Below are 27,899 nucleotides of genomic sequence, written 5' to 3' on the forward strand. Positions count from 1 at the left end.
TGCTCACAGTTTAATGACACCTCTAACTGTGCCATAAAGGTGTCTGGTTTCTATGTAAATTGTTGCACACCATAGAATCGTTGGTTTTAATATCAGCGAGCAGTTTTTGTGTCATAGAGCCCTGTTTATACACTCCAAAGCGCAATGACTAAAAGGATCCCTCGACGGTAACATGAATCATGCGTGTTTGGTATTGCAGAGAGAGCATCCCATCTGGGCATGGAAGCGTTGACGAGCCCGGTGGGATCCCGTCTCCTCCTGTCCTCCAGCTGGTCCCAGAAGCTGAGGTAAGATGCCAACGTTTCCTGAGCTAACTCAGAACGTCAGAGGGATGGAAACCAAAATGTTCCTCTCGAACACCCCCACTGAATCCCAGTGATGAAATGTCTTGCCTTAAGCAATCTTCCAGTTGTTTTTTTTTTCTTGTCCTCGTTTAAAAGCATACCTGGCACTGCTCGGTGCTCGTTTGGGTTGAGATCCCTACTCACATCTCACGTACGAAAGCGGTCCTTGCTGAGAGCTGTGGTGTTGTCATCTCCAGCCAGGGTGGCGTGTGCTGTGTGAGCTCCCAGATGAGGAGCTCTTGCTCTTGTGCTGGGACTGAAGGCGGGGAAGTGACCGCGTGTGTCACTGTGCCACCCTTCGTGTTGTTGTCTAGATGGAAGAGCCTGGGAAAAGGAGAAAGTTTACTTGTGCTTGGCATCCTCAGTCGCTGATATTAACATCCAGTGAATAAGTTCCAACATTTGCTGGAGCGAAGTAATAGTCAAGAGACTTGTTCAGTTAGCCAACTTTTCTTTTTCTTGATTTAAAGTTTGGATGTTGCCTTTGCTCTGTTACTGATCACATTTCAGGGTATTCTTTTGTCTGCTTATCTTCTCTGAGCACTTGTGCTGCGTGTGTATGACTGTGCTCATCAGGGAGCAAAGTCATAAAAGCACACGTGAAATCGGCAGCCTTTCTGTTCTTGGTAGAACCTCTGTGGAGCTGCAGCGTGACAGCCCGAGACCAAGGATGTGAGGAGAAAGCCTTTCACGGGTGGATGGTGCAGCTCTGCCTGGTGGTGTCACCAGGTGAAACCTGAGGGTTGTAGCCAGGCATGTGAATTGGCTGCGAAAGTGATGGCCTTTTTAGGGTTTGTGAAGACTTAATTTATGCTCAGTGATATTATTACAAATTGAGCCACTTTGAAAGAATCTTTATTAAACCAAGAGGAATATTACGTGGCTGTGCCACTAGAGGCTTTATAGAGGCTTTACAGTGTCTGTGGAAGCTCAACATTACCACGTGTGTAGAGAAGACAGATGGACGCTGCTTAAGGTACACATCCAGTCCTTTTTCTGTGTCCTGGTTTTGGCTGGGATAGAGTTAGTTTTCTTCCTAGTAGCTAGTACGTGTCCTTGTTTTGGATTGGGGATGAGAACAATGCTGACAACACACTGAGGTTTTGGTTGTTGCAGAGCAGCACTCACCTAGAGGCAAGGGCTGCTCAGCTCCTTACGCTGCCTGCCGGGTTAAACCGCAGCAAGCTGTTTCAAAATTGATTTTCTTTAAAAGGTGCACTTCTTTTTTCCTTGGTTTTTTTTTGGTTTTTTTTTTTGGTTTTTTTTTTTTAACTATTGTTTGCAGTAAGAAGCCATGGTACTGTACCGGAGTTGATGCATGCCACAGTAATGCTGCATCATACATGGGGAGATTCTGCCTTGGACCACCCCAAGAGGGGGAGAAATCTGGTGGATCCATTTCTTTGGCTTTTTGACCTAAAGGAGGGCAGGGGCAAAAGGCAAGGGAAGAGGTCCCCCCTTTTGCTGGGGCACCAGTGGTGTCAGAGCAACCGTGGTGTCTCCCTCAAATCCCCTGTAAGTGGCAACCCCAAACTCTGGTACCGATGCTGCATGCAAACATAGTAAAATCTGTCTCTCAGGGCACATGCTGCACCTTGGTGTTCCAGGTGTTTGCCAAACGTGGACTGAATCGAAAGGATCCTGGATGGAAGCCTGAAATGAGACACCGGGCTGCTGAAATGCACCATGAGGAAAGACTCGGGAGAAGAACGTGACGGCTTCCTGGCTTGAACAGAAGGTAAAATGTCAGCAAATAGAAGGGTAACAAAAGTCACTGGAGAAGTGCCGGTGGCTGTATCACACAGGAAGGGGCATCCTTATTCTGTGTGCCGGACAAATACCTGGCTTGCTTTCTTAGCCTCGGCCTATGGGGTGCAGCAGGCACACACTGTGTACATTTACACATAATGTTCGTGGTACAGCCTGCGTGGAGATGCCTTAGAAATGTCCCTTTTGCTCTCTAACTGTGGTGTCTGCAGAAGGGACCTGTAGAAGAGAGGTTTGATAGCAATGGAAACTTGTTTCTGGGACTTGGGGAATTTGTAGTGGCTGGATTAAAACAGGAAAGGGACAAAAACCTGCCCGTGTACTACAGAGGGAGGTTAAATATTGCTAAGAGTAAAGAAAGAATTGGTTGATTCTTAACAGACACAGGGAAGCAACATGAGGAGAAGTAACGATGGGGAGTGCCTCACGTATGGAACAGGGAATTATTTCTCTCCAGAAAATTCAGGCCCGCTTTGCTTCATTGCTTGACGTGTTTTTTAAGAAAATGAGGGCTAGAGCTACACGATCCATGTCTATCAAGCATGTGTAAGCATGATATCCCACCTGACTCTCCGGAGCTAAATTGGAAATTTCTTGGGAGAAGAATGGGAACCTAAGGGAAACAGTCCAGTGAGAGCTCAGATGCAGTAACTGGGTTATTTGCTATGAAAATAAACCACTGCCCTGATCCCAGCAATGTTACCCAGGTTGTTTGGCAAGTTTAAGAAGAGAGAAAAATAAAACACTAAGCCCTTCCTTTTCCAAAAAGTAGGCTATCCCAAAGCAACCAGCACGAGCACTGTGTAGAGGACAGTGTATTTCAAAGCAAGGGAACAGTTTGGGCTGTGAAGAGATCATAAAAGTTAACAAGAAGTGGCAAGAGCAGTATTGGAATGGGATTTGATTCATTTTGATCTCAGAGCTGGTGTCTGAACTCCAAAGGTGCCTCATTATTCATTGCTAAAGTTGCCTCTGTGTCCCCTGAAGATCTTCAGTCAGGTGGCATCTTCCTCTCAGCCAAGTAAAGCGTTACGGATGGTAAAAATGCATTTCCTCTCCTATCACTAGGGCTGTCGGATGCAGTAGGTGTGCTCCGAGAATGCATGAACTTCAAAGCAGGAGGATGTTTCTGTGCTCCTCTAAATCACCGCCGGAGCCTGCCACTAAAAGTAGCACTTCTTCCCAGCGCTGCAGGTTTACTCCCGTGCGCGGTGCTCAGCTCAGTCTTCTTTAATTGGTGTGTAAGTCCTCAAACCTGGCACGACTACAGGATGTCAGGATAAAGCAGCAGGTAAGCAACTGGGTTTTTAACTACCAGGAAAATTTTAATGATTTTGTGTTTCAGATATATGCATATATATTTACTACATTTTACATACTACTATACACATATATACCATTATACATATTTACTATCTCTTAGTTTATGTATAGTTAGTTTTACACATGTATATAAATGAGAGTAGGAAAAATTGCATAGAAGTTAACTGGGCCTCAGCTGACAATTAATGACTCCAGCTTTCTAAAATCCATGTCTAAAAATGCATTTTCCTCTTTGAGGACAGAGGAGGAGGATGGAGGTTGCTGGCACAAGCAGTCTTCTGCTCAGGGTCGGCTCCTCATGGCTAAGCTGAGTGGGGTGAAATCTTATTAGGGTGATTGTTGCAGTCTCCAACTATGAGAAAAATAATGCTTCAACCTCCACCTCTAGGACGATTTATGAGGGAAACCTAGGGAAGCTTTACACCAGAAGGAATGGGGTTTATTGAAAGCACTCGCTAGTGAGTTAATGACATGGCTTTGATGAAACGTGAGGCGACAGTACAGCATAGAAACAGGAAACAAAAATTTTTGATCTGTCCTGTCCATTGTACTTACTTTAGTATCAGCAAATGCAGAAAATGCACGCTGTCACTGGGCATGGTATCTGTAATTTATGAATAATCTTTATTTTTAATACTGGGGGGGAGAGATTAGCATGTCTTTTTAACGCATAAAATTGTAAGTTGGTAAAAAGCTGTACAGTACATTTGATAACTGTTTTCATGTGCGTTTAGTGCAACTTCTTCACTTGCCTAAGTGTTTAAGCAGGCATTTTTTTTGGCACAGTTAGTTACCTATTTATTAAGCTCTAAGCAGAAGGGCAGTTATAAATCACCGCATAGGAATACCTCAGGACATGTTTTGATCTTTCTTGAGGCTCGCGTGAAAATGGCAGCATCTGCTCCATCCTGGCTGAGGTGTCCAGCGGGAGCTAGCAGAGGAGTATCGCACCAGCCCCACAAACCAGCCTCACCTTGTTGGAAACACCGCGTGAATGTGGAAGAGAGGAGGGGACGCACACGGTGTCACTGCATGACCAGCTCCAGAGGTGAGTGACCGACAGCCGTGGCAGCTAGTGCAGAGCCAGACTCCCAAAGGCCATCCCAGTGCCACCGTCAGTGGTTACAAGGCTTTACGGTGTTTGTCACCGGTCTGATTGTGCAGATGAAGTGCAGGCCACCAAATCCTCCTGTTGCCATCTGAGTACTTATTTCTGCTCACCATCTGTATTCAGTGAGATTCTGGGTTCTAAGGCCTGTTTGTAAAGGGCCAAAAACTGCTTTGTCTCACTTAGAAGGTTTTTGTTTTAACCAGGGAGTCTCACTCTAAGAGAGCTGTGGTAATATAAGAAAGACCTTTCTTCTTCCACTGCATATGAAGCAGATCAAAATGCGTTAATTATGGTAGATGTCACAGAATACAACTTGAGCAGGCTCAGTAGTGTGCTGTGGTTGCTGGTTTTTCTTCTAGAAAGGACATTTTATATCTCAAACTCTTGATTTACCCATGAAACTGTTCTAAAAGCTATTTTGAAAATTGTCACGCTTCGTTTCAAATAATATATATATATACTTCCTTTTGAATAATATATATATACAGCTCTTACCATATTATAGTCAAATGCACTTTTAATTTTAAATTTGATAATAGTTAAATAATTAGCTACCTCATTGTTGTTGACTTGACATATTTTGGTTCATTTCATTGCACTAAAAATGAGACTTTTGATCCAGAAATGAAAACAAGATATTCCAATTAGTAGTAACAGCCTTCTTTACTGATTACTTTAAAATAAAGACAAGGCATTTCAACTATTCACAAATATTTCTGACATATTGCAAAGCAACATAAGAGAAAAAAGATCATGATCATATCTGAAGCAAAATAGTTTAAAGAATTTTTACAAATGCATTGTTTTTCCATTTCAAGATTTTTGCTGACACACTTTTGCAGTATCTGTTTGGTGAAATCTCTTATACATAGAGTGCTAGGGGACAAATTGAAAAAGTATCCTCAGGAAGGTATTTTGTCAGAACCAGGCACTCAGAACATGGCCTCTCATCTCTGTGGACTGTCTGCAAGGTTTAATTTATTTCTTTTTAATGGTATATTTATAGATTGATAGAATGATAGAATCATAGAATATCCCGAGTCGGAAGGGACCCATAAGGACCATCAGGTCCAACTCCTGGCACCACACAGGTCTGCCCAAAAGTTTAGACCGTGTGACTAAGTGCACAGTCCGATCTCTTCCTAAATTCAGACAGGCTTGGTGCAGTGGCTACTTCACTGGGGAGCCTGTTCCAGTGTGCGACCACCCTCTCGGTGAAGATCCTCTTCCTGATGTGATATCCTGATGATATGAAGCTGACATTTGTTTTACATTTTATGTAAGTATTTAAAAGATCCAATACCTATTTCTCCTATGTATACATTTTTGAAGCTTTAAGACTGTGCCACTAACAACACTTTATCTGTCTTTTGTCATTTTCTGACATGTTACTATTACTTTGTCAAATTTAGACTTATTAATGGCAATGATGATGATGTTCCTTAACCAAAAATCACAAACGAAATCGAACAATTCCCTGGGAAACTGCAGACCACATGCATGATATGCAAGTAAAAAATTAGTCCAAAGTTCTGATAAACATTTAGTGCCAGCTAGAGCTAATATTTGGTCTAGTTCTAAACAGTAAAATGCTTATTATATACAGAACAGTTGGATGGAATATGGACATTTGACAAGGGTGGCTCAAGGCATTTCGCGGTCTGAATTGTTTGCACGGCCATAAGGCAGCTGCCCTTTTTCGTTTAGGCGTGGGCTTGTGCCAGGCATGGGAAGGGAAGGGCCCTCAGCACTGCAGAGGGCTCAGACACACGAGGTACAAGTTACCTTCTCCTGGCTGCGCAATCTTCAGCTCAACCAGGAGTTTCTTGCAGGACTGAGAGCCCGTTAGGGCTTGCTCCTGAGCTAAAAGCAAACCTGGACAGCATGATCAGATGCCAGTTTACGTCAGGTAAGGATTTGGTCTTTTGCCTTCACCGTATTACAACACAAAGAACTGTACCAGCATTTGTCAATGAGCACCATTAACTGACTTTGGTAACATATCTGTTGGCAGGCCCAGTAGAATCACACCATGTGCTGAACTCCTGTCTCGTGTAATAGGAAAGCACAGCTGCCAATTACCTCGCAACTAGAGTCTGTAAGTATTCAAAACATAAATATGTTCATAACCATACACATATACACAAAACACAGCAGTAGCAATATTACAGGATGCAGCGCCTACTCTATGTAACTGCTTTTTAATACAGATGCAACACCCACGTAAATGCTATTTAATATGAAACAACCCCTCCTCGAAGGTCAATGGCAGCACGCCAAAGGTCAGGTCCAGGCTTCAGCCAGGCTGAGCTGGCTCTGCAGCTAGCTCAATCCCACTGTCTGTCAACTCTAATTAATAGAAGAGTAGCACTATGGGAAAATAATGAGTATCTGTTAACTTTCTGAGCCGGAGATTTCTTTTCACGCCATTTGTAATTATTTCTCCCTTTTTCACAAGTGCTCTTTGTGTGAGCGCTCATTAGGCTTAAGAGAGGATAAAGTTATCACATACAAAATATGATTTAGGAGTAAGGCTTAATAGAAGCAACCAGCAATTGGGTTTGGAGCTCCTGAATCCCGGGAGGTGCTCTTCATGTTTTTAAGGGAAGTTTCAGTGAGATTGCACTTAGCAGACCACTAAGAAGTTGTCACTCTCCAGCTGGTTCTTCTTTTTCTTGCAGCTCTGTTTCAAAGCTCGATAGGAATAGTACAAGAAGGGCTAGAGGAGATGACTGTGCTAGTCCCCTGTCTTTGCTAATGTTCTTCAGAGCAGCGTCCTCGCCTCAAGATCACATCATCGAGTCCAATGTCCCCAGTTCTTCCTTTCCCCTTTTCCCCTCTGAAAATAACCTAGGAAAAGAAAAAGAACAATTGGAGTGCAAGAATGAAATGAAAGAATCTTTGCTTGTGTGAGTAACTGGGTAATGGTAAGAAAGCAAAAGCCTAAGAAAGTGCAGCCGGTCTTAACTGACTCAAAAATGCCTATATAATTCTGCTCAGAATTATGGATTTTTTTTCTTTTTCTGATCCTCTCCTTCTTTCTTCACTTTAGCAGGATCTTTGTGACGAGCCAGCAGTTCAGGATGCAGTTACGGCACAAATCAAGGTGGTGATTAAAGCCCTGCTCCAGTTGCCAGATCTGAGGTAAGAACTTCCACATAGGAGAATCTGTTGTGCTTTCTGTAGCTCATTGCTGCACTGTTCTCATTGTCCCTCACAGCAAACACACAACATCCTGCATAGTCTAACAAAATCCTGTCTAATGGAGGAGCTTTCCATCCCTAAAACACCGCACAGATGACTTGGTCCAAATGCCAAACATAGTTGGAACTGGAAACCCCCAACTTTTATTTAACAAATTCTGGCTCCTGCAGAGCTGCGGTAATCTAGAGAAGCACTGACTGCTTGCAAAATGGCAGTGGAAGTTTGGGCATGGATTTACGGAGACCGTTAGCAGTCCAGATTTAGCCTGCATAGAAGAAACTCATCAAACATAAAGCTCGAGTAGAAGACCTATAGCATAAATCAGGGCAGGGATGATTTACAGAACGGCCAGCTGACTTGCCATAAATCAGTATCGCTCACCAGTATTACTGCCTTACAAGCAGAAGCCTGAATGGCTTTAATATGGTATTTTTTGACCAGGTTTTAAAAACTATTCAAAGCCTACAGCAAAACTTTGTAACCGTCTGTTGTTATCACTGAGCTGGAAGGAGTTAATACAGACTTACAGATCAGAAATTCACCTGTGTAGTTAAAAAATAGTTTGGATGCTTGCTGAAAGCAGACTTTTATTTTAAATAAAGCATAGTAACAGGGGAAGTCAGAGAAGCTATGTTGAATATGCTGAAATTCTTGTTTAGAAATAAGTGATTTTGGATGTGCTGTAGAAATAGTTTACACAAAGCAAAGTCATCAGAAAGTCTGATAAAGGATTCCAGTCTCTATTCATATTCTCAGGTTTTCAGAAGCCCCCCCCCCCCCCCCCCCCCCCAAAAAAAAGCACTAGTATTTAATTGCTTTTGCTTTTTAATTAGCTAGAAAATTAAGTGTCCATTTTTCCTACACTTTTCTGTGGCTAGTGCCTTCCCTGCTTATCTAGCGTTTTTTCTCATTCCCTGATCCTTGGAATAAATGTCACAAATGCTTTAGGTCAGCAGCCCGGGCTACCCAGCCTGGCTGGAAAAATTCCCAAACTTGACGATTCTGCAAGGTCCTGTGAGGCAGCGATCAGTTACGGTTTGCAAGCCACGCTGACAGCTACTGCTGAGGCAGAGGACAGTGCAAAGGGGAGCTGTTATTCTTCTTTAAAAGCTTTGGGGGGGGGTCCCTAAAACTCATTTACTTGTCTTCCAGTAAATACGTTAGTAATACATATTTACTTTAAAAGTGTTCTTATAGAGACCATGTTTAACATAGCACCCTACTTCTGAGGGTCAGTGTTAAACTTAGCAAAAAATTGTAAGAATGGGATAAATATATTGTTCACCTGCTATAAATGTCCACATTCTCAGTCTGACATTCGTTTACAGCTAACAGAACACCAGGCATCTTTTTTATTATTGCTCTGCTGAAAGCAGAGACTGAAGAAAAATGCCGAGCATTTGATGCATCATTTTAATCACCCAATGCTTCTAAGATTTCCAGGTATTAAAAGATTCTCCATGGTACTTCATACAGCTGCTTCTGATTATGTTAAACAATTTTGTGATACTGGCATACCGAGATCATCAGTTACCTCCTCATCCAGATCAGCTGCAGGTGTGCTGAAGAACGTAAAAACATGTGCAATAACACAGGTAACCTCCCTGCAGTGTCAGAAATGACTGTTCTCAATATCCCATATATATTAATATATATGGGATATTATATATATAATAATATATAATATATACTATTATAGTATATATAGCATATACTATACACTGTATTATATATACTATATAGTACATATTGTATGTATACTATATATTACGTGCTATAGTATATAATATAAACAGATACTATATATACTAAATATATACACTATATACTATATATACTATTATAGTATATATATACACTATATATTATATAGATATAATTTATATTAGTATAGTACAGTATATATAGTATATAGTGTATATATACACTAGTATGCTATAATAGTGTACTATTATAGTATATATATACTGTATAGTATATAGTGTGTGTATATAGTATTGTATATATACACTAGTATACTATAATAGTGTACTTTTATGGTATATACTATATAGTACATATACTATTATAGTATATATACTATTATGGTATATATAGTATATAGTGTGTGTATATATATAGTTATATAGTATCTGTTCATATTATATACTGTAGTATTTAATATATACTATATATACACTACTATATATAATAGTATATATACTATATAGTATAAATATACTATACTATAGTATAAATATAGTATATAGTGTATGAATTATACACTATAAATTATAAATTATATCTAAATATACTATATAGTGTATATATATACTATGATATATAGTGTGTGTATATAGTATTGTATATATACACTAGTATACTATAATAGTGTACTATTATAGTATATACTATATAGTACATATACTATTATAGTATATAGTGTGTATATATATAGTATATAGTATCTGTTCGTATTATATACTGTAGTATTTAATATATACTATATATACACTACTACATATAATAGTATATATACTATATAGTATAAATATACTATACTATAGTATAAATATACTATAGAATAAATATAGTATATAGTGTATGAATTATACACTATAAATTGCATATAAATATACTATATAGTGTATATATATACTATTATAGTATATAGTGTGTGTATATAGTATATATTATATACTATAGTATATAATATAAACAGATATAATCAATATCTGTTTAACCACTTCTTAATCCACAGGGGATGATCCTTCCTATTGCATGACACTGTGTTTTTTTTTAAAGCATATTTCACGACCAATCTTGATACGGGCTATTTGGAAAATTTGTACTTGCTTTTTTTTTCCAAAACAAGTCCAGTATGCTCTTGTCCTTTAGGTTGCTCTTTCCTACATGATAAGTGAGTCCCTGATGAAAAGGCTGTACGAGGTAGCTCAGTACAAGCTATTTTGTAGTTTTCCGTCTGTCTATTACTATGGGTGTTGTGGTTTGTTCTACACAGAACTAATTAGAAATGTGATTCCATTGGCAAGGATAAATGTAGAAGTAAAAAACAGGCAGAAATTGGACCCGGAAGGCAAATGATTGAGTGCTACACCACCTAAGTGTCTTCAGAGTCTCATGCAAAGAAAAAAAAGGCAGTAAATGCAATTGTACTCACACTCTTGGTGCCCAGTCCTCGCAAAGTTATGTGTGTCTGCCTCCAGCCATGGCCACCGTTTCTCCCCCAGACAGCTGGGCCGTGAGCACCGTTTCTCCTCACAAAGACTTGGAGGGCACCAGAATGCAGGCCGGGCACCTTGTGCCGAAACGACAGGCATAAGTCCCCAGCCTGAGCCGCGTGGCCCAGCGGCAGGATAAGATGCGCTGCTTTTCCCTCTTTGCCTTCGGCTTCAGAGATGGTCAGGTACTGTCCCCCTGCAAAAGGGAAAGCAGTGACTTTGGTAAAGTTCTGCTGTTTGATAATGCTTATGCATTTGGTCCTGAAATTTTAAAGAAATAAAAAAAGACCATAAGGTCCAGTGAGTCGTAAATAAAGCATATTGGTGCTGGACTGAGAACCAGAACTGACACATCTCCCCCTGTAAGGTAAGATTCACAGTGCTGGGCTTCTATTTACAGTGTGCCAGGTTAGGGCTTTCTTATCTAATCTCTTTTTTACACAGCAAATACTACAGCTGTTGAAAATGAAGTTCATCTGTTTCTTCATTTCAGACATCCCCTTGGTGACTGATTTTAAACCCCAGTGACATCGAAGCTACCATGTAAATTTATGTATCTTGTAAGCTGTATGTTTGCTAGTAGAAGGCCAGCATAAATGTTACGCTGTAATCGAGCTACAGCTCTGTACATTGCTTTTTTCTTGGAAACTGCGTTAACAGGTTAAGTCTCTAAGTGTATCTATTTGCAAATAAGACCAGCCTTTTCATTTAACCATAATTTAAACTCTTAATCTATCTGAGATACAGAAAGTTAGAAACAGTTAGTTATGATTTCCAAACAGCTAAAGTCTTCTCTAACAGTAGTAAGCTGCTACTGAACACAAGCACTTAATTCAAAACTCCATTATTATCTCTGATCATGTTTGAAGTATAAGTACCTTCATAAAAACACCTAGTACATGAAATAGAGGATCTCATGGATATAGCAATGGCCATTAAATGTTTTTTAGAAAAAAAGAAAAAAATTATACATCCATAAATCCCATACACCTTTTCATGTAGGTACTTAGAACTACAATAAATGGAACTTCAAATCCTGCAGAAAACTCACACCTGTCTTTTATCTTTGAACTTTTCATTAAAACATTTTCAAGGTGGATGATAACTTTCAAATTTAAACTGACCAAAGGGCGGGGGGTGGTACTCTTAAAAGAGAAAAAGAAAGAAAAAAATCTTATTTTACTCTTAACCTAAGAATCTATTTTTAATATATGAGAGCAGAGTATCAAAGGAGCTAAGTTAAGGTAAAGTGTCCAGGCAGCCCTCGTAATTGAAACCAATGCTGTAGGTTTTGATTTTTTTTTTCTAAATTCCGCATATTAATAAGAATATATTCTTAACAGTTAAATTGTTGCCATGCTACTACCAGGACTTGTCAATCACTTAGAAGTAAAGCAAACGATGTCACCAATTCACTACTTCTACACGGGTTTTAAAGTTCCTTTGGCCTCAGTGAGATTTAACTAAGCCAAGTATTTTTCTGCTAAGGCCTCACGTCTGCATTTGGGCATGAAGTGGGATCCATTTGTCCAAGTATCTGTTAAAGCTTTCTTTTTTTTATTAATGAATTGTTTTTGCATCAAAGTCACTAACTGCTAAAATAAGAGAATTCAAATAGCTGCACCTGTTTGTTGTAGATACAATTATTTCACTCTGAAAGTACTGACCTGACTCATTACCTGCATGTGTTTCAGATAGTTACAGTGACTGAACCCAATCAATAGGAAACAGATTTAGTAAGCACAAAGCCAACATAGCTGTAGGCATGCCCCTACAGGAAAAGGTCCCCTCAAAGCAGCATTTTCCGCATGCGAGATAAGCTTATAAGGCTTCAGCGTGGCACCTTTCAAAATACAGATTCTGATAAACCAATAAATGCCAAACTTTGAAAGGTGAAAGCAAACACTCCGGCGCAAGCTGTGAAAATAAATCTCTGAAACAAGGTATTCCAGACAGGAGGGAGCGGGGTGGGTGACTTCAAGGGACTAGTTTTAACAGGTTGTGTCAACAGCAATAGAACAGGCACAGGAAACAAAAAGCTGAGTGTCCCTGACTGGAAAGCAACACCAAGGGAAAAAAGGTCTAAGAAAAAGCCAGTTAAAAATCATGGCTCTGGAACTTAGTACATATTAACAACAGTTTTTGAATACAGATAATTGATATGCTTTAATAACGTACTTTCTCAGAAATACAGTGGTTTTTGACTCCATTGTTTAAAACAATGTGGGAGTTATGGGTGGTCTTTTTAAACACGCCAGCCTGCATGCAGGACACGGCTCCATTTTCTGTCCTGCAGGAGGAGGGAGCTCTGCCCTTTGAGTCATCCATGAGACTCTTGAAGTGTCATAACAAGCTACAGAAAACAAGAGCATGCCCATGAGCAGGAGGCACTTCCACTTAGCCATCCAAACAGACTGAAAAAAGCTGCTGGGCACACCTGCCCTGGTGGCAAACGACTGCCCCATCATGGCAATGTCAGCACAGACCTCTATGACAAGGTGGGATGTAGGGAAAATGGATCTCGGTGCCCTCATCCTCCCTCAACTTAACCTACAGCATCTGAGAGCGTTTCCTTCTGAAGCCGGCCATCCGCTCACATAATGCGAGCACTGTGCGCTTCAAAGGCTGCTCTTCAGGGCATGAAGTAATCTCTTCCTTACCTTACAAGAAGCCAGAGACGTGTGGTGTGTCTGATCCCCGGGGCTGCAATGTGGGCACTGCAAGGGGCAGGGTGCGTGGACACGCACCCCTCAGTGCCGCTGGGTAACACCTACAGGGGCCTCACCCAGCTCACCGGTGGCGTGGCGGAGCGGCCCTTCTGCTGGGACCACAGCCGGAGGTGTGCGACTGAAAGGGTCTCACCTAACGGTGCCACTCCCCTGTCCTGCAGGTGGCTAGCGCACGCTCCCCTCTAACAGTCATTTCAAGGTCACTTTTGTCCACCCCAAGCATACACTTAGACACACGCAGAAATTGCTGCCCATTACCAGCCTAGTCTTCCTTCCTTCCAGCTACTTAACAATTTTCCTATACGCTGGTTTCTGTAATTTAGCGTTGAATTTAATAAAATGAAGCTGAGAGACTGAACTAAACCAAGAACATTATATTTGGCAGCAGAACAAAGACTAGTCCCAACACTTTCTTTAATTTTACTACTAATATGGAAATAATTATGTCCGTGTGGTGATTTGAAAAATAAGCTTTGTTTCTCCATAAATAAAAGTTGTTCTCTACTCCACATTTTTGTTCTTTCTGATCCTTTTTGATTCTTTTGAGACATCTTTTACTAAATACACTTATTACTCTTTTAGATACATTTGTAAAGATAGCAGCTAAAATTCCAACACAAATCATCTTTCAATGTTTTTTTTTTTCATTTTGATTTTGTACACAGAAGAGGTGTGCTTGTGAAACATAGCCTATAACTGAAGGGATACAGAATCTGTGCAAATGAGGGAACTGTCACCAACCTCAAGCCTGGGTAGCTCTTCAGCTACAGGATATGCTCGTACACGTGTGTCTTACCTGATGCATCTCGAATGGGTTCCCAGTGTAAGTCATCGTCTTTGTCCTTGATCCATCCACACAGGCCCCTATCAAAATTACAGCTGTGTACCAGCACACCTAGGCAGAACAGAGCAGGAAGGCAAAAGAAAGTGGTTTTAATTCCATTGGCTGAGGAACTATAGCAATTGCCCTTGTGGCTGACACTGGCACATAAACAGGGAAATAAAATGCAGCAGAAAGAGCACTAGAAAAAGAATACGTAAAATTACTAAAACAATAAAAGGGCTGCTCTTATTATTACTAACAATTCATGCTATTTTTGTGCTTAGTCTGTTAGGAAAAGAAACTATAAAGGTTCACTTAGGTGTTTTTTGTTTTCTTTTTAAGAAGCATAGCCTAAACAAGGAGCATAAGGTGCAGGAGTCCTGTAAAATGTATAAATGCACAAAAAAAAAAAATCAAAATAAATCCTAAACCCCAGGCCCCAAACAGGAGATGTGATCTTTACCTGGGTCATCGTTGGCTTCAAATTCATCAGCGGTAATCCCTCTTTCAATTTCAAGTATTTCAAACAGATTATTGCTCACTCCAGGCTGGCGTGGAACTGTGAGAAAAGTAGTTTTTTTCAGAAATGAATGAGATAAAGCTAGTTAGTGACCTACTTCCTTATCTTTAATAAAAAACGGCAGAGCAGCTCTGGGCATTGTGCTTTTCTTGGAAAATTCAATATACTTAATTATAGTTGACATGAAGATTCATAAACTTTATGCCGAGGTGATTTACGTTGTAACATTTATCTGAACTCCATAAAAGGTGACTGCAAATCTGCTAAAGGCTCTTCTAACAAAAGCTGCTTTTTCAACCAAGGAAAAAAAACGTTTAACCTTGAAGCACATGTTTGGAGAAAAACGCCAAATGCACTTTTTAAGCTAGTGGTTTCTCAATAAAATGAAGCCACATTAAAGCCCTTTCTCAAATTTTCTGAGGCACTCACCTTCCACAGCTGTTTTATAGGAGGATGTCAACACAAAGCACTGGTACTTGGAAGAAGCCCCACATGAGATACCCTATGCAGCCAAACTCAGAAACACAGCTGAGGGCATTACCATGTCCCTGCAAAGGATTAGAGTTCCCTGAACAATTATCAGGATTAGACTCACGTTGAAAAGGAGGAGTTTTCTATTCAAGTGTAATTCAATTTTTTACTTTCCGATAAAGTCTGTCCTTCAGTTGTTCTCAGCTGCAAGGGGAAGGAATGCTCTCGGTCGTTTACAGGTTATTAGACACTGAGCTGCAGCCACAACAGCCTGAAATCTAAGAAGTCTTCGTGAGAGCCACGGCTGCAGAATTCAGGGGGCTACAAAGGCTTCCACTTACTTCTGAAGAGTGCCAGGCTGTGTACGTCTCCAGAAATAACACTCGGGTGTCAAACCTGAGAGACAGCTCAAACTAGATATAAAGAGATTGCGCTGGCTGGAGCTGTCTGGGAAAGTTCCTCTCCGAGAGGCAGGTCTCCTGCGTAATTAATAACAGTAGCAGCGGGTTTCAGGCGCGTCCTGAGATGTTGCAGACACCTCTGACACCTACAGTATTTGTGAGAGCCTTATCTCTTAAAAACTTGACACATTTTCCATACTCGGCGCTCAAAGAAGTATCTAAACATCTGCATATGCTTTTTAGGCAAGTGAGAACAAGAATTTAGAAGATTTATAATAAAATAAACAACCATGTTGTTTTCAGGAAATCAAAGATAAGAAGGAACTTCTTTTGCACTAGGACAATACGTAAATAGGATCTTGCAACAACCCCTCTAAATCCAGAAGACAGAGCAAAACGAAAAATAAGAATGAGGTAGCTTCCTGCTTTTCACAACTGGGAAAAATAAGCAGCCTGATAACAGGTTTACCAAATGCAAATGTATTTTTAAAGTAGTATTACATGCTACAAATTTTGTATAGCAAAATGAAAAAGCTTGAAGTCTGTATGAAGCTCATTAATTCCTCAATATTGCAGTCATTTTTGGAATTATTCCTACTTTTTTTTTTGAAACATTTGTAGATTTTGGAATACGTCTATTTGCAGTCTAGGGTATTAACACACAAACAGCCTCAAGGGCTTCAGGTTGGTTTGGGGAGTACAGGCCTGTTAATTTTTACATAGTTTGTACTAATATTTTGGCTATTTCAATAAGCCCCCGCAGTGAGGATCCACTTCACGTTACAGTCATGCTGCACCCCGCTCATCCCTAGGCACACGGCAGTCACCACACAAGAGGCCCATCCTCAGCCCCGGATCCCATGCAGCTGCCAGCAACCCCAGCCCACCTCTCCTCTAGTTCAGTAAAATACCATTTCTAACGCACTGTTAGTCTATAAACATCCGAGTTACACCTGTGCGCACACACAGGCATTCTCCAAATTAAAGTTGGTATCACTGACCAATAATTAAAGCTCTACAAAGGATATTTTTTCAAAACTTTTCTCTAAAGTCCTCTCCAAACACTGTTGTCATGGGTTTCTAGAAAAACAGGTTGCAGGGCTTTAAAATAGTCCTTTCAGTGCTCAGCCCCCATGAGAGGAACGTGCACTCGGTATGAAACGAGTTACCACAGGAGATGCAGGACTCCAAATACGATCCATGTGTACACTTCTTTTTGCTACGACAACTTGTATGCCGAGTGGTGATCCTGGGAGAAAGTATTTGGCACAGTTATTTTCTGCAAGCTTTCCAAGCCCTTTCTGTGTACTTTATATAGCATATCAGTGTGCTTTTCACTTTACTCCAATGGTTTGATAAAGCTTGTTAAATATAAACTTGGCTTCTTTTTCTTGGAGAATGCTGTTTGCTGTGAGCGAGCCAATACATCAACACCACCATATTCTCAAAGTTAATTAGTGTGAGTTCTTCATGGATGCATGTATGTGGGGGGGAACATTTAATAACTGCTTAAGACTGACTTCTTTTCAGCTTTTTAATCCCTGGGGAAACAGTAGGACTTTTTTTTTTTTTTCATTACTTGTTAATTGCTGAGTTTGGGAGTGTAAGAGATGGTGTGTGCATGCCAGGCTGTTTATAATTATAGAATAATCACTGTTTTGGTGTTACAAAACCAAAACAAACCATGGAGTGCAGCTCCACATCACTAATAATTTTTATGACTGTCAGTAGTACAGTGCTCTGCCTTACAACAAACGTTGCGCACTTACACAATCCCATTCCACACAACGAGCATGACCGAGCTTCCCACTTCTGGTCAAAGCAAAGCGAGCAAAAAGATTATTTTTTTTTTGACTGAGGAGTTGCTACGATTAAGAGTTGTTAAATTCCAATTCTAAAAATCCCCACAAGTGAGGAGCTCTCATGCAGAACTAGCAGAGAGCAGCTAAGAGAAAGGGTAGCCCAAAGGTCAGCCAGGCTCCTCAGTCATTTAGTACAGAGTACAGCCTCTTTTCCCCCAGGGAAGACTTAGATTCATGCTGGGCTAAAAAGAAGGGGCAGCAGAGAGATGCACTTCACCCTTTTTATTCGGATACCCCCAGTGTCCTGGCTGTGTTGCCTAAAGCTCTGCAGATTCCAGCTTTGCAGTGAGAATTACCTGAGGAATGGCTTTGGTGGGCTGTCCCACCTCTAAATATCATTTGCATAATGGTGAGAGACGGTGCTCGAGTGTGACTGCTCTGAAGTCCAGTCCTGCATTGCTCAGGCAGTGAGAAGGCTCATTAACTCCGGCCTAAGTCGAACATCTTTTTATATATGTTTCCATAAGATCCTGTGAAAAGTAACCTGCTTTTCTGTGAGGAGAGGTGCAGTGACAACTCAGTTTGCGGGAAACACAGCTAAAATAACTATCCTACAGCAGCTCGCACATCAGATCTGGGGATGTAGCTAGGTGGAAGATGGATGGAGGGTATAATTTGTGAGACTCCTAAATCTTAGGGTTGAGCTCCAGAGTACAAACAGGAACAAAGGGCCTCTCTTAAATGCTTAAATATGAAAATGAATACATTTTAACAGGTGCCAGAACAGTGAGGACAAATTAGCTGCTATTGCAAAATGATGCTGCTCCAGTGATAGCAGGGAATAACAAAACCCACATTCTTGCTTTTAGCACTTCCCTTACTTCAGCGGTTTCGAGGATCATGTAACTGCATTTACTGCACTAAGGACTTCTCAGCCATTGAAAGGGGCAGCAAAAAGAATCGTTTTACTCCTATCTTTAGATCTTTTTAATAGCTGTTATGAGAAAAGACTCCCAATTCCAATCTCTACAGCTCCACTAAGGAGCTAAGAAGGAAAATTGCTGAACTATCTTTTAATGCAGATAAGGGGTTTTGTTCTTGCTCTGCTGATACCCAGAGTTATGCTTTGTCTTTAAGCTTATGCTTTTAACGCTTGTCACCCAGATCCCAATGGCAGCAGAAATTCCTGGCCTTACTGAGAAGTATGTTCTCTTTCTTAGACTTTAGCCATCTTAGTAAACAGAAGAGATTCCTCTGTATTTCACTACAGTTTGTATGAGCCCTGAAATAGTTAAATATTAAGCCATCGCTGCATTCCTCCCTCATTGCCATTCCCCCCGTATCCGTATCAGCAGATTATCCTTGGTGCCAGATTCCACTGTCTGCATCTCACAGAGTGGTTCAAAGGCCAAGTGTAGGAATTCCATTTTAAAAAATACTCATTTTTTGTTCTCTGAAAAAGCAGCTCGGCACACTCATTACAGGCACTTTTAGAAAAGGGGTAAAGCATCTAAGGAAATGCGACAACCCAGTACCTGTCAAAAACTGCAAAGGTATTTAAATAACATTATCAGCAGAGTGCTTTGTGCTCTTTGTTACCACTGAACAGACCAATCTCCCTGGTCCCCAGCTGATTTCAAGCTGAGCAGCACATTCAAGAGTGTTCAGAAGTGAAAGCTTAGGAGAGGTTTGCCCGGCGTGAGATGACAGGTCAAATAACAACAAAGGGCGAAAACTGAGAGCGAGTCACCAAGAGCAAGCTCTGGAAAATGTTAAGTAATGAAAAATTAAGATTTGAAAGATGCTTGCGGAAAGCAAGTACACTTGCCCAGGCACATTTCCTCTCCTGAACTAGACCACCAGAGCGTTTGCAGGATTTGGTCCTGTGCACGAGGCCCTCTACCAGTGTACAGCACACCAACCACCCCTTTTGCCATGGACTGCCTAAAAGAAGTATTACGCAGTCAGATGGCTAACCAAAGTAGTGGTTACTGTCATGCTACTTTGTCAAAGTCTGGCTAAGGCTTCAGAGCCTGACAAAAAAGAAAAATAGAAGTTCATCTATCACAAGGTAACCTTGTTTAAAAACACAACTTTAAAGATGGAGGTCATATGCTAAGGGCTGAAAGCTCTGAATCAACAGTGGTTGTTGGCTACACCGCTCTTCGTGCTGGGCTTTGCCCCTCCTCGTGATAAAACACTACCTTTTGCGACTCGTCAGGATACAACAGCCTGCAGTGACAAGCAAGGAAGCGGCCATTGAAACCAAGGTTAAGTTCTACCTGATGCTCTGAGTGGATCTAGCATGAATTTCCTCCTCCATTGTCCAAGCCAACAAGTGTTACGAAATGACTGAACAGCTGCCTGCATTCACCCCTGGGAAATAAAGAAGGCAAGAGCGTGGCTCTCTCTTTTCATGCTGGCACATGGACCAGAGCACAAACTCCTTTTTGAGAACTGGTTTCTTTGCTGCCTCAACTGCAGAAGTAGAAGATGTGGGGGAAATGAACCTCAGGAGCCTCAGTACAAGCCAAATTAAATTAGCTTAAATCCACGATCCAAGAACATTGCAAAGATGTCTGATACAGATGAGGTTAGTAAAGTTTAAAGAAGGTGAAGGAAGTAGTTGTAAAAGCCCCTTTCCCTGAGGAAATAAAAAGGGTAGTGAAAAGAAAAAGATATGCACGAACATTTTTGGAGGTGGGGAGCATCTGGCACGTTCACATGGCAGATAAGAAGCACATCAGAGGTCAGCTAAACGTTACTAATTAGTTCAGTTTAAAATTCTGTACTGTGGTAACATTCCAGCCATTCATGTTGTGTTTGGCCAAGAGGAATACTTTTTGAGAGGCCCTGGCTTGTGTGATGTGGGAGCATTGCTGTCCTGAGCTCGTGGTGCCTCACGCAGAGCAGTTCAAATCAGGATGATCCCTGTGCTGCAGCCTTGCAGCTGAGTGCTGCTCTCCCACGGGGCTGGCCGGCAGCACAGCCACATAACTTCTCCCCTTCCCCACAAAATCCTACAGTGACAGGACTCGGGAGGCGACACCTTACTCTGCAAGAAACGCTTGCCTTTATGAGGCAGCACTAGAACTGTTTTGCACTTGACTATAGGTTTCCAATCCTAGACAAACGCTTTTGTGCACTCACTGATTAAATCTCTTTGGATAGAGGGAAGGTGGGAGGGGACATCAGTGTCTCCCACCTAGATGACTGCTGCAAAGTAGCATAATTGGGGAAAAGAAAGGTACCAGCTTCGTTAAGGATCATGCTACTAGCACCACGCAAATTCCTACACCCTACAGCACATCTAGAGTATTTCAGCCACTCAGTTACGTCACGCACCAACATGTATCAAGGATTTCTTTAGCAGGGGATAGAGCAAGAAATAACATGGGTTTAAAGACACTGACTTGATCTGTCCCTATATTGCCTGCTGAAGCCAGTAACAATTGCTGTGCTTGATGCCTATGGGAATCCTGCTTACTGTGCACTCAAGCCTTTGAAGCTATGTATGGACACCACGGACCTCAAAGGGTAGCAGCTAACCTATATAAAAAACTAATAAATACTTTTCAAAGATTAACTTTTCCTTCTCCTATGTCTGTTATATGGAAAATAACGTAAGCTTATAGTTAGGAAACAAACTTGAACATTTTTACTTGCCTACTTTCAAAGCTCCTATATCCCAAACATTCATATGGAAAGCACTAGCTTCTAAATCTAGCCTTTGGAAAGATTAGAGCAAACACTAATTAAAAATACTCTTTATGCAAGTGATTGTTTTTACCTCATGTAAATAGCTGAAAGTTATCCCCCAGCTTGGAAATTCCAGAGAATACTCGCAGCACAAGACAGCCTGGGAAGCGCAGCGCTATAGCCTAAACTAATTTCCACAGAACCCAGTATTTTTAACTATTGCTTCCATTATATTAATGTTCAGGAGCCTTTACTCTTTTTTAAAAATTTTATATTAAAATATTATTTAACTGAATATATTATTTGAATTGTTTAAAAACAATCTGGAAAAAGCCAGAACAGGATTTATCTTCCCAAAGTCTAAGTCGGTTTTTGTCTCTAGTTTGAATTTATCAAATTGTCTACAGCAGACAAAATACCAACAGAGAAAACAAAACATTTTTTATAAGGAAGAAATTATTTCACTATGTCATGGTCTAAGGGAACACAGCCCAACAAGTTACTTCATAGATGCCAAAGCAACCAGAAAAAAACTCCCACATTGCTTGTACACCTTCTCTGAGACAGCAAACTTCCTCCTCCTCCTCCATCACTCCTGCAGCTTCATTGTACGTCAAGCTGAAGGAAAAGGGCTGATCCAACACACCCTCCCCATCTCTAAAATTTGCAGCAGAACTAAAGATAAAATTGGGTGTTGAATGTTTCTTGGCAGCTGTATGCAACTCTACATGTGCCAGTAGAGTCATCTGAGGCACGCACTAAAGCTGGCGTAGAAACAGTGCTGTGTCTTTCAGAGCAGTTCTTAAAATGACATGTCCTCATGCTAGGGGAATCTTTAGTATCCTCACCTTTTACGTATCCACTTTCAGAGATGCAGTCCATAAAAATAGCCTCCACAATATTTTCATGCAATTCTACAGTTGCTTAGTCATAAGCATCCAAGACTATTTGGATTCATATAATACGGGCAACATAACAGAGCCTTTAGGAAATCAGACATGGTCCCATTTTACCATTACCATTCTTAAAGCTAAGGAAATATGCTTTCTGAGAGTGACTCTCAAATCCCTGATTTTTGAATCTTCTGAGTATAAGTTATGTTGCATTTCAATTATTTTTCAATAAAATGGCTTTCCTTTCTCCCTCCAAAAGTTTCGTCTGAAAATGTAAATAGGTTAAGCACTTACACAGGACAGTATACTCACAAATAATTCAGGAAGGAAAACTGAAATTTTTGGTTGAATTCATCGAGAATTTCTTCCCACGTTTTTGTTATGTCATAGAAACAATTATTTGTGCAGCTTTACCATATGACCAGTTTCAATTCCATGTCTTTGTTCTCATTGATAAAATGTTCCAAAAAAACGAACAGAATAGTACAGTGAATGCTTTCACCTTCCCACATCTACAGTTCCAATAAATGAAAGGGTATGTAAATTTACTTACTGAACACATCTCCTCGGGGTTTCTGAGGATCTATCTGGATTCTGTTGTCATCTGTAACTCCTTGGGAAGATGTTGTTTCAATGGGAATATGTGAAGGATATTGGGTTGTTATCACAGGAGTTCTTTGTGGCGGTAGCGTGGGTCTTAACATTGTAGGCTGAGGTGGTGTTGGAGGTGGAGGCCTCGTCACTGGTTTTGTTACCGGCCTTGTCGTCACAGGCACGTACCTCGTGGTTGGCTTTGGCGTGGGTCGAGTTGTTGGCCTTGGCGTGGGTCGAGTTGTTGGCCTTGGCGTGGGTCGAGTTGTTGGCCCAGCTGTTGGTTGAGTTGTTGGCCCGGCTGTTGGTCGAGTCGTTGGTCTGGTCACTGGCCTTTCTGTAATGATAGCAGATACAAATGGTGGTCTGAGGGGTTGGCTTGTGCCTCCAACATCAGGAATCCTATTGGCTACACCAGGGCCTCCCTTAGGAAGCATGCTGTTGCCCTTGAATATATGATATGGACCAGGTGGCTCAATCATAATATTAGGAATAACTGCAGAGAGAACCAAAAAGGGACCAAAATGCACATCTGAGTCTCTCGCTCCAGAAACTTAAGAATATAGTTCATTGACATGAAGAGTCTTTGCTGAAATAATTTCTCTTCTTCTGAATGTTTCTACTAATTAGACACATACTTTAGCATTAACACTAACGAATTTTCTGTACTTCTCATTACAGTATTTTAGAGATGATTTAGAATGACTGAAGGCACACAGTGACTTCCATCCCCACCTCCTCCCAAGCATCAACACTTTCAGAATTGGCAAAACGTACCCAAAAGAGCTGGAGGTAAAAAAAAGCACGGACAGGAAGGGTAGATCTTAAGCCATGCTGTAAAACTGGACAAGTTTTTACTCAGGAGCAGAGCAAACTTAGTAACAATCCAATGTTACCACCATTTTGGTCATGAACAGGCACATACCTTTGGCTTAAGAAAGTATCTTTCAGGCCTCTCCACTTCCTCACAACACTTCTCCTTGTCAACAAGCATTAATCACATTACAGACATTGAACCTAAACCAACTAGCTTTCATTTAAATCCTTCTCTTTGCTGAACACCGGGAAAGTAAGTAAATGGGTTTTTTTCAGCCTACACAAAAAAGAAGAGGTGAACTGAGCACCACCTACAACACAGTGGCATTGCCTGCTATTAATACCACCTCCCTAAATTTTCATAAAGAAAGGACAACAGATTTTAATTTTGTTTCACAAAGGGAGTTTCTATAGACACGAAATGCAATAAAATCTGTTTTGTTATTTATAATTTACTCTTTGTTAATAAACCTTTATATCTCACTGGAGTTCTTAAAAGCCCCAGTAAGAATTCAAGTCACATATTGTGTGTGCAAGTGTTTCAAGTATAACAGAGTTAAAATGAAGAACGACTCTTTGTTAAACAATGAACTGTTTGATGATATCAGGTAAAAAAGTTTTCTCTTTGGCCACCTGCTTACTACTATTGTTTCGAATAGCCTGCAGATTTTACATTACGGTGTATTAAAATATCAAATGCACCTTAGGACTAAGCGTGTCCACATATAATTGTAACCATTCAGGTTGTGAAAGATCACCTTAGCAAGGCCACAAAACCGTGATGGCTAAAACCGTCGCAGTTTGCAGTGGTACTGCTCTCTAAAGAGATGGGTGAGTCACCAACGACCAGAACCCGCATACAAACACAGGGTCCTCAAAAAGGTTCTGCAGATCTATCATAGAGCTGCATAGTCCTGAGGGAGGACTGGGGAGAGCTCCAGCAGCCTGTTCGGTACCAAAGGGGATGACTGCTGCTCCCAACAGGGACATGAGGATGGGAATTCTCTTGCAGGGCACTCTTCTGAAGAAATCCTCTCGGCTGTGCTCAGATCTGGGGAGCAGCGGGGAGTGGATGTGGTAAGCTGCTGAAACGGACATGTTGCAGAACGAACATAATAGCAGCGTATGAGTAATATGCACTGTTTGACCAGACCTACCCTGCTTACTCACTTGTCCTCATTCTGAAGCAATCTCTAGAATGAAGCTGTGAATAGGGTGAGGTGAATTTCTTTCTAATTATGAAAATGTCTCAGAGAGAGGTATTTTCATCAAAGCATGCGAAGACTCAGAAAACTCAGACTACATTCCCTGGCCTTTCTTAAAGTATTAAAAATAGTTGAAAGAAACTGAGCCTGATAGTGTTATATCTCAAAATTTACAACACAGGATTCATGGACACATGTGCTTTTAGAATTGTTTTTTTTAAAGCAGTGTTACATACGTATGCAGTTTGTTCCGTTGTCTCTGTACCCTTCTTTGCACTTGCATTTGTACGATCCTGGTGTATTGTAACACCGTGAAAAACTACCACACTGATGCTGGCCAAGGGAACATTCATCTATATCTGCAACAGAAAGTTACAAAAAAAAGTAATAATTTGCATTAAAGAAATCTGACTTTCTGCTTAACCCTGCAAAAACAGGAACAGTAGTATGATCATTAGGAAAAATACAAATTTCAGAAAATTCAATAAAACTGAATTGACGGTAGAAAAAGGAAACCAGCTGCAAATTAATGTGGTGAGTTTAGGAATACGCACATTCTCAATCACCCAGGTATTAAAACGTTTTATTTTTTTCATAAAATATTTATTCCTTATTACAGATCTAGGTAGAAACTGCTTATACGACATTTCCGTATTGCTAGTAGTATAAGCAAAATCTCCAAATTCTAGTGCTCTGCACAGATTTCTCTCAAAACAGCATACTTAAACATAAACCAATACCTCATTATCTCCACATGATCCTTTTTTCAGTGAAAGGATCATAACCATTGAGGCCATGGGAAACTAAGACAGTGGGATCTGGGAACACCTCTGTTGAAGGGCATACACCAGCTGCATTCCAGTCTCATGTCCAGACAAAGACAGGTTATTTCCCAACCCTTGCCTTTTCCACACCTGTCTTCAGGGAAGGAAGGTTGTGCAGCCTGGATTGGAAAGAGTTGGGGTGTACCCTTGCCACATTTTCTTATCTTGGATCTAGGGGCAAGCAGTAGAGCCCACCTGTGTTAGAGCTCAGACATAGCCTAAGCTGTCGCAGTGCTCCAAACCTACAACTGCCTGTGCCCTGTGAAGCCTGTGGACACAGAGGTTTTGGAAAGGAATTAGTGGAACACTAGGTCTGCTCTCCCACCAGATTTCACGAGAGAACCAGTTACAAGAATTGGGGCCAAATACATGCTTTCAGTTTCGCATTCAATCTATTTCTATGACCCATTCTTTCCTAAAATACAGACGCAGAGCAACCTAAAACAACCTGCTTCAACACTTCTGCCATAATACGCAAACATTCCTCTTTAAACCATTAATTTCAGTTTAGAATATGTGTCTCTGTTACATGCACATAAGAAATACATTATTACCATGGCATTGGTATTTGCCTCCGATGTACATTAGATCAAAGCCTTTATGACACCTGCAAATGTAGCTTCCAAAAGTATTGACACAGTGCCTAAATCGTGGGCAGATGACTCTTCCAGTAGCACATTCATCAATATCTGTGGAAACAAAGGAACTGCATTATTTTTCATAACAGTTAAAATACAATCTATAGTATCTATATTAAACTGGTTTCATGTAACAAAAAAAAATGAAGAAGAATAGCCAAAGAACTTCTGAGAAGGTCATTCTGGCTGCAGGCTGGTCAGCCAGCAGTAACACCTGAGCACTTCTGGCTGTGTCACCTCAGCTCAGCTCCTGGTCACATGCCCACATTTTTATGCTTCCCATGCCAGAAGCCTTTACAAATGCTGTGAATGACAAGAGAGGCACCATGGGCATCACCACCAAAGTCTCAGCACTTGCTCTGTAGTCTTGCATCCCTGGTGCCCTTCCCCTTGGAAAGGAGATGTTCTCTAACTCTCCACAGAATGCCTTCTTCAAGGCTTCAAAGCACTCATCCTTAGAACTGTGCTGACATTTGTCTGAAGAAAAGCTTTTTCGTGCTACCTGTATAAATTTCTTTTCTCCCACTAAGCCCTGCAAAGTTATAAAGATAGAAATCTGGATTTACAGGTGAGGAATAATAAAAAATACCCCAGTTATTCTTTTTTCTGAAACATGCCTGAAACATAGTTCCTGTAGCACAGGTCATGTGTTCCCACTCGAAATAAATTACCATGCAGTAGAAAGTAATTTGCTTTTATAAAAATCTCAGGCATCCCTAGTCCATGACCTGCACACTGAGCCTACCAGAAATCTTCATCTGTTCAGGACTTGCTCTAAGCAAAGAGGGCAGGCTAATGCCAGGGATGCAGTATTTCTGGGTCACCTACCCGTAGTCACCACAGGCCGAATGCTTTGCCAGTACCTGCCCCTCTGCAAGTCCTTACCCTGCAGTACCTGCACCATAGCTGACCCCTCTGTCATGGGGATGTTGGCTACGTAAAGTGACCTTCAGGTCTCAGAGGTGCTGAGGTACGTGGCTCCGTTTGCCCTGCCAGGGAGATGAAGCAACATCCAGGCAAGGAGAAAGGACTGGGAAGCCGTGTGATGCTCAGCCAACGTCTGATGCCTCTCAGCTCCCTGAAGCTGCTGTTCTTCATGCCAAGTATGCCGGGCTGAGGCCCGAGGAGCAGCCAGCACTCACCCAGGTCTGCTCTCGCTGTCTGCAGAGCTCTCGGCAGGAGATCAGGCTGATACACAAAAGCCACACACAGCCACTCACTCTGTAGCCCTTGGAAACCGAGCTGCAGCCTGCTAAGTACTTGAAGCTTAATTCTTCACTGAGGTAGGGACCTGCCATGCACAGCTGCCTCTGACGCACACCGCTTCTGACGTTCGTTGGTTATCTGCGGGGCACAGTTCAAGCCTCTGCTCCGCAGCTCTATCAGGCACTTCATCTATGGGAAAGCAAGATTTTGCTCTCCACGCAATTCTTTTTCCAAAAAGGAGCACTTCAGCAGCAGGTGTCAAGAGTGCAAAACAAACTACGAGTGATTGATGCCTTGCTGCTTGTGAAAGA

The 27,899-nt window shown here is 41.2% G+C and overlaps 2 protein-coding genes across 11 annotated transcripts in view; one reads left to right on the plus strand and one right to left on the minus strand.

The window, feature by feature from the left end:
* The window catches only part of TBCK (TBC1 domain containing kinase), a 148,061-nt gene extending 133,854 nt beyond the window's left edge, over positions 1-14,207 (plus strand). Inside the window, exons 33-42 of one of the 6 annotated variants that reach the window (XR_014584152.1) lie at positions 200-287; positions 1,952-2,082; positions 3,180-3,402; positions 4,311-4,482; positions 5,698-6,643; positions 7,227-7,454; positions 7,598-7,689; positions 9,185-9,344; positions 11,464-11,630; positions 13,267-14,207. The gene's annotated coding sequence lies outside the window, so the exon portion shown is untranslated. Of the gene's footprint in view, positions 1-199; positions 288-1,951; positions 2,083-3,179; positions 3,403-4,310; positions 4,483-5,697; positions 6,644-7,226; positions 7,455-7,597; positions 7,690-9,184; positions 9,345-11,463 lie in introns of all 6 variants that reach the window. The other 5 variants (XR_014584155.1, XR_014584156.1, XR_014584151.1 and 2 more) reach the window with 5 other exon arrangements.
* NPNT (nephronectin) overlaps positions 5,190-27,899 on the minus strand; it is a 66,490-nt gene continuing 43,780 nt past the window's right edge. For all 5 annotated transcript variants that reach the window (XM_083835534.1, XM_083835535.1, XM_083835533.1 and 2 more), the window contains 7 exons: positions 26,299-26,433; positions 25,157-25,279; positions 22,862-23,236; positions 14,986-15,081; positions 14,496-14,594; positions 10,910-11,166; positions 5,190-7,395 (listed from right to left, as the gene is read on the minus strand). In XM_083835534.1, coding sequence (XP_083691660.1) covers positions 7,300-7,395; positions 10,910-11,166; positions 14,496-14,594; positions 14,986-15,081; positions 22,862-23,236; positions 25,157-25,279; positions 26,299-26,433 — 1,181 coding nt within the window. In that variant the 3' untranslated portion in view covers positions 5,190-7,299. The remainder of the gene's footprint in view (positions 7,396-10,909; positions 11,167-14,495; positions 14,595-14,985; positions 15,082-22,861; positions 23,237-25,156; positions 25,280-26,298; positions 26,434-27,899) is intronic.

The sequence above is a fragment of the Anser anser genome (assembly GCF_964211835.1).
Source record: "Anser anser genome assembly, chromosome: 4".
NCBI lineage: Eukaryota > Metazoa > Chordata > Aves > Anseriformes > Anatidae > Anser > Anser anser.